Source organism: Rattus norvegicus, chromosome 14 (genome assembly GCF_036323735.1).
Source record: "Rattus norvegicus strain BN/NHsdMcwi chromosome 14, GRCr8, whole genome shotgun sequence".
In the NCBI taxonomy this organism is placed as follows: Eukaryota; Metazoa; Chordata; class Mammalia; order Rodentia; family Muridae; genus Rattus; species Rattus norvegicus.
This window is the reverse complement of record NC_086032.1, coordinates 5,062,302-5,075,200: the sequence shown is the minus strand read 5'-3', so window position 1 is coordinate 5,075,200 and position 12,899 is coordinate 5,062,302. Positions and strand designations below refer to the sequence as shown.

Genomic DNA, 12,899 nt, shown 5'->3' with positions numbered 1-12,899 from the left:
CCAGTGGTCTTAACCACTGATTCATCTTCCAGACCAATCCGGGTAAGTTTTTATTCACAGACAGTTATCAGGTTATAACGGACTCACATCCATTCTTGTAAACGCACAATAAGCTGAAAATGATGGAAGTGGGAAGTTTACCTGAGCTATGGGACACCTTCCTGGTTTTTCCCTTTTTTTAATTAAATTATTTCTCATATGCTGGGTATGGGTGTGCACACTTTTAATCCTGGCACACAGATTCTTTCTCTATAGCCTTAAAGGTAAATGGTGTGCCATAAATTTCATGATTGTACATGCCATCTCCATGTTAAAAACTTTTTAGGAATAAGAACCATCTTACTGGCTTTCATACTCTGTGAAAAATCGGTCCTTGGGACAGAAGCAAACCCGTGACACAGACAGTCCCTGGCTTGTGATGGTTGACACAGCCATTTCCCAGAGATGATGTGGTAGCCGTGTATACTGTTTAGAAACTGTACTCCCACTTTGTAAAAGCTGGTGATTGTTGTTGTTCCTGTTGCTTGTTTGTATGTTTAAGCAAGACCTCTGTGTGGCCTAGAACCAGTGAGTTGCTCTGTAGTCCAGGTTGCCCTCGAACTCACTGTCCTTACACCTTACTACCTTAGCTCCTCCCCCAAGCTTCTACCACCACACCAGGCTGCACTCTGAACTGTGAATTCTGATACTTGCTGTGTTGAGCAGCTGCAGGAAGCTGTGGCCCCCAGCCAGTCACAAGATCACAAAGACAATCCAGTGACCCATTTCATCATGCTGCAAGCTGTTGCCTTCAGATGTCCCATGCTTGGGGTGTGTGCAATGCATGTATAAACTGTCAATATTTCCAACTTACAATGGGTTTATAAGGGTGGGTTTGATATTCTTATAGGTAGATCTGTGTATAGAAACACAGTTGGATGACACGCCCTTCCAGGGGATGGAAGTCTTTGAAGGCAGGACCGGCAACATTCTGCAAAGTGACAGAACTCAACATTAACTCACAAAAAAATCAATAGCTTTCCCATACACAAATGACAAATGGCACGGGGAAGAAATCAGGCCTGCTCCCTGAAATGGAGCATACACATGGCATTACTCAAGAGACCAAGAAACTGACTGTTATGCCATGGGCCTATGGAACCCAAATATTGGTGTTCTGACAGAAGAACTTAGCAATAAAGTGACCCCTTATGACATACGATTTTACCTGTGGATCACCGCCCAGCTCAGTCCACATCAGTAGAACTTCCTTTTGCAGTGGACAGAAATCAGCACAGAGACCTACAACTGGCCAATGTGCAGACTGTGAGAGACTTTGGAACTCTTAGTCTTAAATGGGACATCTTTATCAAACCCCTCTCCTCAGGGTTCAGGGAGCTATGTGGAAAGGGGGGGGGCAGAAAGATTGTGACATCCAGAGGTGATGAAAGACATCAGGAAAACAAAGTCTATCAGACGCAAAACTCACACACATAAACTCACAGAGACTGGGGAGCATATGCAGGGTCTGCACAGGTATACGTCAGAGGGAATCCCAGTGCTGAGGTGGGAAGTGAGCACAGGCTCCATGCCTAACCAAGACGGTATCTCCAATTGACAACCACTTTCAAAGAAAAAGAATCTGTTTTCTCCAAAGGATTCAGTGGTTAATAAACCACACTTAGGGGTAGTACCCATGCCCAGCATATGATGGCCGGTGCAAAAGGTCAATGGTATTTGTGTAGACATTTTACTTCATGTTGCTTTGTTTCTTTGTTTGCTTGTTTGTTTTTGTTTTTATGGGGCTGGTGTGTGGGGTGTGTGTGTCTGTCTGTCTGTCTTGTGTGTGTCTGTGTGTGTGTTTGGTGTGTGTGTGTGTCTATGTGTGCCTGTGTATGTGTGTGTTTCTTCTCTCTCTTTTTCCATTCTGTTTTGTTTCTAAGGAATTCTGTGAGAACACAAGGGGACTAGCAAAGCACTCCCCCCTCACACACACACACACACACGGGCAACTTCACCCCATATATAGAAGCCAGTTCCTAGCAGAATCTAGCATCCCTGCGATAGGCTCACCCTCCCCTTCCTGGGATGTTGCTCTCAGAGGTCCACTAACACACTTGTCTCCCATGGACGCATTCATCTACTGAGACCAAGTCAGTTCTAACTCGAACATGCAGTTTCCAAGTACATTCCCACCAAAAGAAGGGCAAGTCAAAGGCTCCCTCATTTTCTGATGTTGCTCCAGTGAGCTCAAAGGCAGACTCGGAGGCTGCTGTGACTCTGTCTGAAGATACTGCAGCAGGAACCTTGCTCTGCTCATGAGTGTGGCCCTGGGCATGGGAACAGTTTTTTCGCCTGACATAGAGCTTGGAACAGCACTTTGTGGTAACCCCACTCCCAAATGGGAGACCCCAAAACTCAAAGGCCAGTGTGGGAATCTCACTGAAAGTCTGGAATGCCATTTTTTTTAAAGACTCTGATTGCCACAATTGAGGGACCACAGGCTCTCACCCCCTTACACCCAGCTATATTCTCCCTTTACCTTATTCTCCCACTCTTGTCAACCATGAAAACACTCCCAAATGGGACTTTGGTGCCACCCTCTCATTGTTCAACTCTCTTCTGGTATTTATGTTCTTCTTTATGCCTCTGTCTTGCTCTGAAAGTATGTCTGTCCAGATATTTTATAAATCTCTTTTTAGAACCCTTTCTATCAAGAATTTTCAACGTGTCTTAAAATAATAAGCTTCTGTTTTTGCCTTATTACTATGTTCTCCCAGTAGCTATTTTACAATAGAAGACAGGGAGGCTATGGAAGAACACGGATGGTTGAAGATCACACACAGCCACGCCGACTGGAAGCCCTGTGGGGCCATACACTGTGGAGGTCGGGGAGACAGCAGACACTGAAGAGTCACACGGACAGTTGTGAGACTTTGGGGAAGTTTTCAACCAAATCCATGATCCATGCCAGGAGGTCTTTCTAGACTCTGCTACATAGATAGGTATGACAGCGGGAAATGCAGTGCCTACAAGCACTTTGGACACATGGTTCACATGCTGTCCCCGGCCATTCAAGCCTGCGAACCTGCGTTTAGACCCCTATGTGAAAGCCATGTGCTGTGGTGTGCATATGTAGTCTCAGTGCTAGTGTGGCAAGCCAGGTGACAGAGGCAGAAAAATACTGAGGAACAGAAGAGGTGCCCTGCCTCACACAGCATGGAGAACAAGGAACACCACGACAGTGTGGTACACACGAGCGTGCACTCACTCGTGCAAACATGTATGCACACAGCATGCACACACACATAGAGACAGAATTAGAGAGAAAGAGAATGAGAGAGAAGAGAGACCTTTTGAAAACAAGAAATACTGCAAGAATAAGTACTTTAATTGCCTTTATACTTTAATTTTGTAGTTGGATACCTCTTAGATCCCTAAAAATAATCACTTTCCTACTTTGCTGACACAAAAAGCAGCTGAGTTCCTAGAAATGCCTTGGTTAGAGACGAGCTCAGTTGTTTTCAGTTTCCATCAGTTATGTTCCAGGAAACGCCTTTCAGGGCTGTGCTTTTTCAGCGCTTTCTCTCTGACCGCACGGCAACCCTGCTAGGCTGAAGTGCATTCAGTTGGGAGGATGAATCATCATGGGTCAAACCACCAAACTCATGACTTCATGACAAGCATACGTATGGCACTCTTAAAGTCTTTCTATACCTCAACTGCATGTAGACAGGCCTGCTGCATACACAAGCATGAACATTCAACACACACATGCACACACATGCACAGTCTTTACAGTGCACACACATGTGCACACAAATGCACCTGCATTACATGTGCACAGACACACAGGAAAGGTCAATCTGGGGTGACATAACAGGCCATCATCACAGGTCCCTGAACTTGGTTCCAAGCACAGGAAAAGGGCTAAGGTGCCTTGTTTCCTCAGACTTTCAAGTGCTGCAGTTTGCCCCCACCATCAGACACCTCCTCATGCTCACCTCAGAGCTTCCATGCTCCCTGCTCCTCACCCTAACTCCTCTCCCATGCTCCCAGCCCTTTACCTTCACTCCTCTCCCGTGCTCCCTGCTCCTCACCCCTTCTCCCTGCTCCTTACCCTTACTCCTCTCCTGTGCTCCCTGCTCCTCACCCTCACTCCTCTCCTGTGCTCCCTGCTTCTCACCCTCACTCCTCTTCCGGGCTCCCTGCTCCTCACCCTCACTCCTCACCCAGGCTCCTAGCTCTTTACCTCCACTCCTTTCTTGAATACCCTCCAATAGTCATACTCAATCTTCTCCCTCATGACCTCCAGACAGTGAAACCATCAGGGCTGAATACTCCCTGTTAGAGCCCCTAGAGCTGACCCAGCTCTCTCTCAGTGTTCACAGATGTCTCTTTATTCTTGTGTACATATCCCCTTCTTATTTGCCACTGAGTCCTGCCAGAAAATGCACAGAGATGTGACGAAACGGAAAAAACGGAGAATGGAACTGTACTGGCTGGTTTTGTGTGTCAAGTTTACATACACAAGCTGGAGTTATCACAGAGAAAGGAGCCTCCCTTGAGGAAATGCTTTCATAAGACCCAGCTGTAAGGCATTTTCTCAACTAGTGATCAAGGAGAAAGGGCCTAGCCCCCTGTGGGTAGTACCATCCCTGGGCTGGTGGTCCTGGGTTCTCTAAGAGAGCAAGATGAGCAAGCCAGGGGAAGCAAGCCAGTAACATCTCTCCATGGCCTCTGCAGTAGCTCCTGCTTCCTGCCCTTTGTGAGTTCCTGTCCTGACTTCCTTTGGTGATGAACAGCAATGTGGAAGTGTAAGTTGAATAAACCCTTTCCTCCCCAACTTGCTTCTTGGTCATGATGTTTGTGCAGGAATAGAGACCCTGACTAAAACAGGAACTTTCAAAGAACCCAGTAAAAAGTCAATTTGATTCCCTCTGATGAGAAGCATGTTCTGATATATTAAGACTTGGAATAAGTCAAGAATAAAAATGTGGCTTATTTGCAACAGCAAAGGTTTCCTTCTCTCAGGCTGTGTGAGCATCAGCAGCTGCTGCAGCGTGTCTGTGAGAGCCTCAGTCACTGGGCCGTCAGCTCACTGGAGTGATCAGCTGCCTTCTGCACAGCTGCTGAGTTGTCATGTGGGGCCAGAGTTGTCACCAGACCAGACACTAAGTACAATGTGTGCTGCCCATACACTCTTGACTGTATAGCATTCACTGGAGGGCACTCATCCCACCAGGGGCTGCAACATTAAAATGTAAAAACCCTACTTCACCCAACACCCCACCAGTACCTACGACCTCTAGAAGTGGAACTGTGTGTCCCCTTCCATCTAGCCTGAACCAACAGTGATATTTAATAACTTCTCTATCGAAATAACTTCTCTATCACAACCGGGCTACCGTTGATGGCATCCATCCAGATTGTCACCAGAGTCTTTGTGACCTTTGTAAGAAGACATATAAATATCAAGTCTCCAACTCAGGAAGATCCACGGCTCTGAGATTGAGTGTATTATAACAAATACTTACTGCAATGGAGTAAACGTTTGCCTTCTTGTAAAAATCAGTCCTTGGGCGCTTCTCCACAGGATGCGGGACCTTTCGTGAGATGTTTAAGTGGCAGGTGCAGAGGTCTTGTGGCTGGAATTGCTGTTCTTACAAAGTGTTCCCCCAGACAATTCACTGGCCCTCCCAAACTGTGAGGAAACACAGTAAGTCAGTGGTCATTAACCCAATTACATCTCACCGGATACCAGCATGCTGGCACTCTGGTGTTGAAACCCACGGGTCCAAAGGTAAGAGACAATTTTCTGTTGTTTTTACATTTATACTGTTTGTTTGTGGGACTTTTAATCCTAGCACAGAAAGACGTGAAACATGTATGGCTGTATTTATGCTGACCCTCAGAGCCTCCATGTTCACGTTTACACTGCATTCCACTTTTCCCTGGCCTCTCACAATAAACAGAAGATTATCACCTCTGTTGGTCCAGGCCAGCATGGAGAGGAAACAGGAACACACAGTTTCACCCCTAGCTAAGGAGTTACAGCTATTGGCGGCAAAGAGTCAGCTTTTTAATTCTTTGATGTTTGCAGCCCCTGGTGGGATAACCACCCTGCAGAGAATCCCATACACCCTGGAGAATATGGTCAGTACAAACTGTCCTTAATGGGTTTCAGTGAGAAGATCTGAAATTGGATGGGTCGGATGGGTGGAGATGGGATCAAAATCAACTGAATGAAATTCTCAGAGAACTAGTAAACTGGTAGAAAATAAATGATCAACTTCCTAGAACCATCAAAGTTATGCACACCAAAAAAATACCTTCATGTTAACATAAAATATCAGGGAAAAAGATACTGGCTTGGCAGGCCAAATCACACTACACTCACTTAAAGTCATGAAGAATATGAATATTTTCAGGAACTCTTAAGATGGCACTTCCTTTGGCATGGATAAAACTCCCAATGGTCTTCTTAAGAAATAATTTCTCTATTAGAGGTACAGAGTTGATGAAAGGTTAAGAGGTCTTGCAGAGGACATGGGTTCTGTCCCCAGCACCCACATGGAGGCTCACAACCATCTATAATTCCAATTCCAGGACAATGATGCCCTCTACTAGACTCCAAAGGCACCAAACATGCATGTAATACACACACACACACACACACACACACACACACACATATATATACATATATATAAATAAATAATCAGGCCATATATATAATATATATGAAAAGCACCCATATACATAAAATAAAAAGCAAATCTAAATAATGCTTTAAAAAGAAATCACTTACATGACTTCACTGAAGAAAACAGTTCTGATACTATTTTGAGTTGATCTTATTTCATCAAAGATGGACACCTTCATACATGTGGAGATGGTGGAGACGCAGGATACCACCAACATATCTGAGGATGTTGTAAGCATGAACACACACATTTCAATATTGTATATGAATTCTGGTGATTTAAGTGAGAATGGCTCCCTTAGGCTTTGAATGCTTGGTCCCCGGTTAGAAGAACTCTTTGGGAAGGATTAGGGGGTGTGGCCTTGTTGGAGGAGGTGTGTCACTGCGATGGGCTCCCATATACCTCTTTCTCACTGCCCTGTGCTTGCGGATTAGAGGTAAGCTATCAGCTACTGTTCCAAGGCATGCCTGCTTGACTGTATCCATGCACCCTGCCATCATGGTCATGGACTCACCCTCTGAAATCATAACCCTTCAATAAATTCCTACTTCTGTACATTTTCTTGGTCATGGTTCACTAGTACAGTACTAGAACAGTTACTAGGACATGAATATTATCAAATACCTATTTCTGTGTAGAAAGAAACTAAACCACTGAATATTGTGCTACAATGAAATACTTAAAAAGGATGCTCACAATTTCCTATGGCCTTGACTCCTGGTCCTGATCCTTGCATTAGTGAACATGTAAGAACAGAAAACTCTAGATTGCTCTAGACTCTTTTACTATGATTATTTTCAGATAACTATGCCATAGAATGATTTTTAAAACACTGGGTAGTCAAAGACAGAACACTTCCATTTGGACAGTAAAAGTTTACATTCACTCTGTGGCCATGTGGAAGCTTTCAGCTTTGGGGTTGCCTCCTAAGGATGAGGAACAAAGAGTTACATTGAACAGTCTTCCAATGTTATAGACTGCCTTTTAATCATTCCTAACCAGGTAAACACTGCCTCTGCTGGTGTGAGGGTTTATATATGCTAGGCCCAGGGAGTGGCACTATTAGGAGGTGTGGCCTTGTTGGAGTGGGTGTGGCCTTGTTGGAGTAGGTGTGGCCTTGTTGGGGGTGTGTCACTGTGGCTTTGGGATTTCAGGCCCTCATCCTAACTGCCTGAAAGTCAGTATTCTGCTAGCAGTCTTCAGATGAAGACATAGAACTCTCAACTCTGCCTGCACCGTACCTGCCTGGATGCTGCCATGCTCCCACCTTGATGATAGTGGACAGGACTCCTGAACCTGTAAGCCAGCCCCAAATATATGTTGCCCTTTATGAGACTTGCTTTGGTTATTGTATCTGTTCACAGCAGTAAAACCCTAACTAAGACAGACAGAAAGTACTTATGGTCCATGTATTACTGAAAGGTCCCCAAGGGAGAATGTGATCCAACAACACCCACAGAAGTGATATTGGGTCATTGGTTTCATTATATGAAACGGTTTTACAGAATCCCCTATGGACTTTGGTTTTGTTTGGGTAGAACAAATATTAGCTTAGAAGTCAGCCTCTTGGGCAACGGCTCTTTACACTTCCAGTTTCTGTCTGAGCTCAATTTGCAGGCTCTTCCATTTCAGGCACCTTCATGCTTTCACTCAAAATGTCCGCAGAATCCACTGAAGATAACATGAGAAACCTGGAGTAACGATGCCAGAGAAAATGAATGTAGGTTCAGTCATTCGAGACCCTTAGTAGCATAAAAGTAAAGCATAGCTCTGTTGTGGCTGTGTGTATGATACTGAAGATGACTGTGTGCACACTGGGCATTGTTTGGCATGGGTAGAATTAGCTGCCACTGGAGTTTGGCTCGACCTTGGGAAGTATTGAGCTGATGCTTCGGGACAAGTATTATGAAGAAACTCAAATATAATTGAAATATAATTGAAGTCATGGGCTATTTCTAATGACTTGAGAACTCGTCCATTCTTGTTGCTAAGAAATTACTGATTTATCTTGAAGACTAACCCACTGTATTCAAAACTTCAGTTCAAGGGAGGTCAGCATAGCTGCTAAGCACAAGTAAGGGTGAAAGATATGATCTGGTTAGGCCATACTTTGATCACTGAGGCATTGTGTAAAAAAAAAAAAGGTATATAGTTTGGGACTTTTAGCAAATGGGTTCCTCAGAAATTTGCAAGGAATGACTAGAAGTACTTTCCATACCTACTCGACAGTATGTTTTCCTCTGATGGGATGTAAAGACACATCTGTGTGCACGTGTGCATGCACATGTGGTCTACTGAGTCTATTTAGTGTTGCTGTATGGATATGTATTTAGGGATGACCATGTATCTAGCAGGGGGCTCCTACATGGAGAACACTGATTCTCCCTCTCAGCAACATTAATTGCCTATAGATCTTCATCTAGGTGGAGGCCTTGTGAAATTCCCCATACATGGCAGCCTCCCTACTGAGGATTTCTTCCCATAGTGCTATGTACACCACCAGGCATAAAAGCAGTCAGGAGTCCTACCCAGGGCTTCTAACACCTTTCTGACAGCTGGAAGGCAGGTGGAGCTCCTCAAACCAATCACAGAGCACCATGGGAACTGTAGCAGCAGACACATCAGAAGAAACAAAAGCCCAGGCCGAGCAAACCTTTACCCTGCAGAAGGAAGCATCAGGCAGAAGGCTGCAAGGACCACAGCAGCACCCAGAACTGCTAGAAACTTTGGACAAGTCTCTGCTTAGGCTTGACCAGCCTTCCTTGCTTGGTCTTAACTTCCTTTATAGGTTCACATTCAATCTGGGCCCAGCTGGTCATGAAAGTTGTCTTCTGACTGGCACATCATACACCGTGTGGCATGTGTATATACATGCATGCACATAAATGAATGAATACATATAGTTTTTTCAGGAAAAAGAAAAAGACTAACCAGGTGTAGGATGTCATACAGGTGAAGGCAGGTACAAGAGAGAACAAGGCCTGTCATTGGATGAGAAGGAAGGATGGGCAGGAGAAAAGTTTTAGAGAGAAGAGGAGAGTAGAGAGAGGGCAGAAGAAGCAGTGGAGAGAGCATGGAGGCAGATGTTAAGATTCCCCTCTGCACATTTATAGGTTGTTATGAATATTCCTAAGGGATGGATATGTATAGGATTTTGTGTGTATAGATGAACAAATCATATCTTATCAATTGGATCAAAGGTTATTGTGTTGTGTGTTCTTTCATATGGTAATTTAAGTTTAAGAGAGTTTGTGGTAGTGGAGACACTAGGCCACCACGGAATTGGGATGTGTATGTCTGGCATGGTGGCAACCTGCCTTGGGAACTAGATGGGTAGAGAGATTGCTGACAGGCTCAGAGAGAAGCCATCAGTGTGATATGGGATGCAGCAGAGAGGGTGGGATGCTTTGCTGACTAAGATGAAGCTATCTACCAGATATCTTGGGGCACTACAGTGCCAGATCTAGTGAGGGATAAAAGATGGCATTTTTTAAAAATAATTTTACAGCAACAACCAGGCACAGACTAAACCTAAAAAAAAGTGCCCCTGAACCTAAGGCTTCTGCCTCTAGTTAGAGCTCACTGGAGCCAACATTCAAGACTTGTCCTGCAATTGCAGGCCAGGGGACAGGTTCCTGCTTCAGCTTTTGCTGCTATTCTTGTTGTCCACAGATAAGAACTTATTTAAAGATCCAGACTTCCTGTGTCAGAGAACAGGGATGCCACCACACTTCTCAGAGTGGTACTGGATGTCTGCTAACAGCCAAGAGTTCAAATCCACTCCATATGAATTGTTGAATCCCTGCAGCAATCAGTTTTATCCCATTTAAAGTTGTTAAACCTGATTTAGTAATCAAACACCTTTGCTAGACTATGAGTCTGGGGTGAGGGCATTATCATCCCATGTAGCATAGTTCAGCTTAATATATACATATATTCCATGACCAAGGTGATGACTGGCCAAGTAGGGCATCCTCGACTCCAGTAAGTAGCACATATGTCTTGAGGAGGCAACAGATGCTTAATTGGATTTGATGTCCACTGAATAGTAACAAAATAAAGTTAGAATTTCCTTTGCTGTTTGTCTATTTCATTCTTAGAGAGGGTTGCTGAGAACCCAGTTGGAGATACTCTAAGCTTACTAGCACAGCAGGTCAAGAACTGGTAACATCTCCGTGGGTACGCTGGGGTTCACAATGTGTCCACCTCCTGCGTTTTCAGACTGACATGTTTGAAGTCAGGATAGATCTTCACGGTTGCCTTCTCTGTGCCTTGGGGAAAATGCCCATCACCAGCACACTTCTTCCTTGTAGATTTGGGCACAATAGAAACTTCTTCATCCTTTGATGGTTTTGTTTTCTGAAAATGATCTAAAAGGGACCCTGGAAATTCTACCTTCCTTCCATCTAAACACGCGGTAGAAAGAGCCCTGTTCTGCTTTCTCAGTTCAGGGCTCTTCTCCTCTCCTCCTTAAAGTATCTCAGTCTTTGTAGATATCCATTTTCCTTCTCCGTGTTATCCTCAGTAAAGCTACCATTCTTCCTTTCCTCATTGGTGATTGACATTAGACTTGTCCCACTTTTCTTCCCATAACTATTACTGTCATTTACAGTGACTTCAGTATCCATGTATTCACCAACACAGCACACTGATGTCTCAGCTCCTGTAGTTTCACTCTTCCAAAATTATTTTTAGGCATCAGACTGAAATTCCAAATATTTTCAAGGCCTGATGTTTAATTTTGTGCATTAAATTGTCAGGATCATGTGTGACACAATATTCGGTCAATCTTTCTTTTCTGTTTCTGAATGTTCCTGGGCCACCTCAACAAAGTCACTGGAGTACGCCCGTCCCACTAGCACAAAGTTGAGCAGCCTCTGAAGGGGAAGTGGGGATGATTATAGGAAAGACAGAAAGAAGACTCAGAGACAAGAATTAGAATTGGGAAGGCTATGGGTCAATTCTACATCAGCCTTGAGTTTATTTTTCTTAGTCGTTTTATATCCCACAGTACCATGGGAAACAAAGTCACAAGGTAACAGAAATCATGGCTGATGTACACACAGGATATCTTTTCCCATCCAGAGACCTCCTTCTTCCTTCCACCAAGATTAAGAGAATATTCAGCCCCTTGCCTTGAGCCTCAAGTGCATTTCCTCTTATCATTCCATGAGTCAGCAGGCCAGCAAATCTGCCAGCAGACCCAGACCTACCTTGAGTGTACCCGGCAGGCAGGCTTTCACAGAAGCGAACAAAATGGCTCCCAATGAAAGAGCACCAAGATCTCTCCTTTATACAGCTCATTCTTTTGAACATGACATCTTACAAGGCATTAAGAGAGAGGAAGTAAGCATCTCCAAGATTCTAGAAATCATAGGAATGTCTACACTTTAATTTTGAAATAACAAAAGTATTTTTAAAAATCAAATCATATTGTTCTAAAATAATATCTTCTGGATATGAAGGGGCTATGACAGAGGGTATAGTTGTTGTCATAAGACATATACACTATCAAGTCAGTCAATATCTGCATGGAGAGGCAATGAGCTCACGAGATCCCAAACTTAGCTGAGGAACTACTGACAGTTGATATCTGGCCAGCTCGAGAGGGAGAGTATGTTTCTATGGGGGTATGCATCATGACAAATTGCCCATGGTCTGGTAGATGGTATCTAATACCCAGAGACATGAGACCAGCATTAATTTATTCAGATTAAGAATAAAGAGGAAGAGGGGGAGGAGGAGGAGACATGAAGATCAGAGGATAATCTGAGGATGTCTTCGAGGAGCCTTGGGTGGGCATAGTCTAAATACATTGTGTTCATAAAGGCACTAATAAGGGTCCTTATGTTACCTGCCTCGTGTGGATGTTGTGAACCGAGTTTTTCTAGATGAGCATGATCCACTCTTGACCACTGAGCCATCTCTGGCTGTCCACCTCCCATTTGCCCCACAGATTCTCTTACACTCTACACTATCATTTCTTTTAATACAGTTTCCCTGTTTAGTTTGCAAACAAATAAATATGATGTAAAAATGACACGCATAAATTGTATTGACTGCCTATCGGAATAATATATCGATATATTGGTTTACATAAATTGTATTATTTAAATTACTTTCAAGAAAGCAAAGCCACAAAGGAAAACATCGTTAAGATTCAAATGTTCTGTTCCCTGGGACTCAAGTCTTGGCCTTGGGTACCTTCTAGTA

The 12,899-nt window shown here is 44.0% G+C and overlaps 1 protein-coding gene across 12 annotated transcripts in view; it reads right to left on the bottom strand.

The window, feature by feature from the left end:
* Abcg3 (ATP-binding cassette, subfamily G (WHITE), member 3) overlaps positions 1-6,926 on the bottom strand; it is a 75,488-nt gene extending 68,562 nt beyond the window's left edge. For 3 of the 12 annotated variants that reach the window (XM_063273451.1, XM_039092270.2, XM_039092271.2), the window contains exons 1-2: positions 5,517-5,733; positions 854-970 (exon numbers count right to left, since the gene is read on the bottom strand). In XM_063273451.1, coding sequence (XP_063129521.1) covers positions 854-969 — 116 coding nt within the window. In that variant the 5' untranslated portion in view covers position 970; positions 5,517-5,733. Of the gene's footprint in view, positions 1-853; positions 971-5,516; positions 5,736-6,790 lie in introns of those variants that run through there. The other 9 variants (XM_039092263.2, XM_063273450.1, XM_039092264.2 and 6 more) reach the window with 8 other exon arrangements.
* Between the last annotated feature and the right edge of the window lie 5,973 nt (positions 6,927-12,899).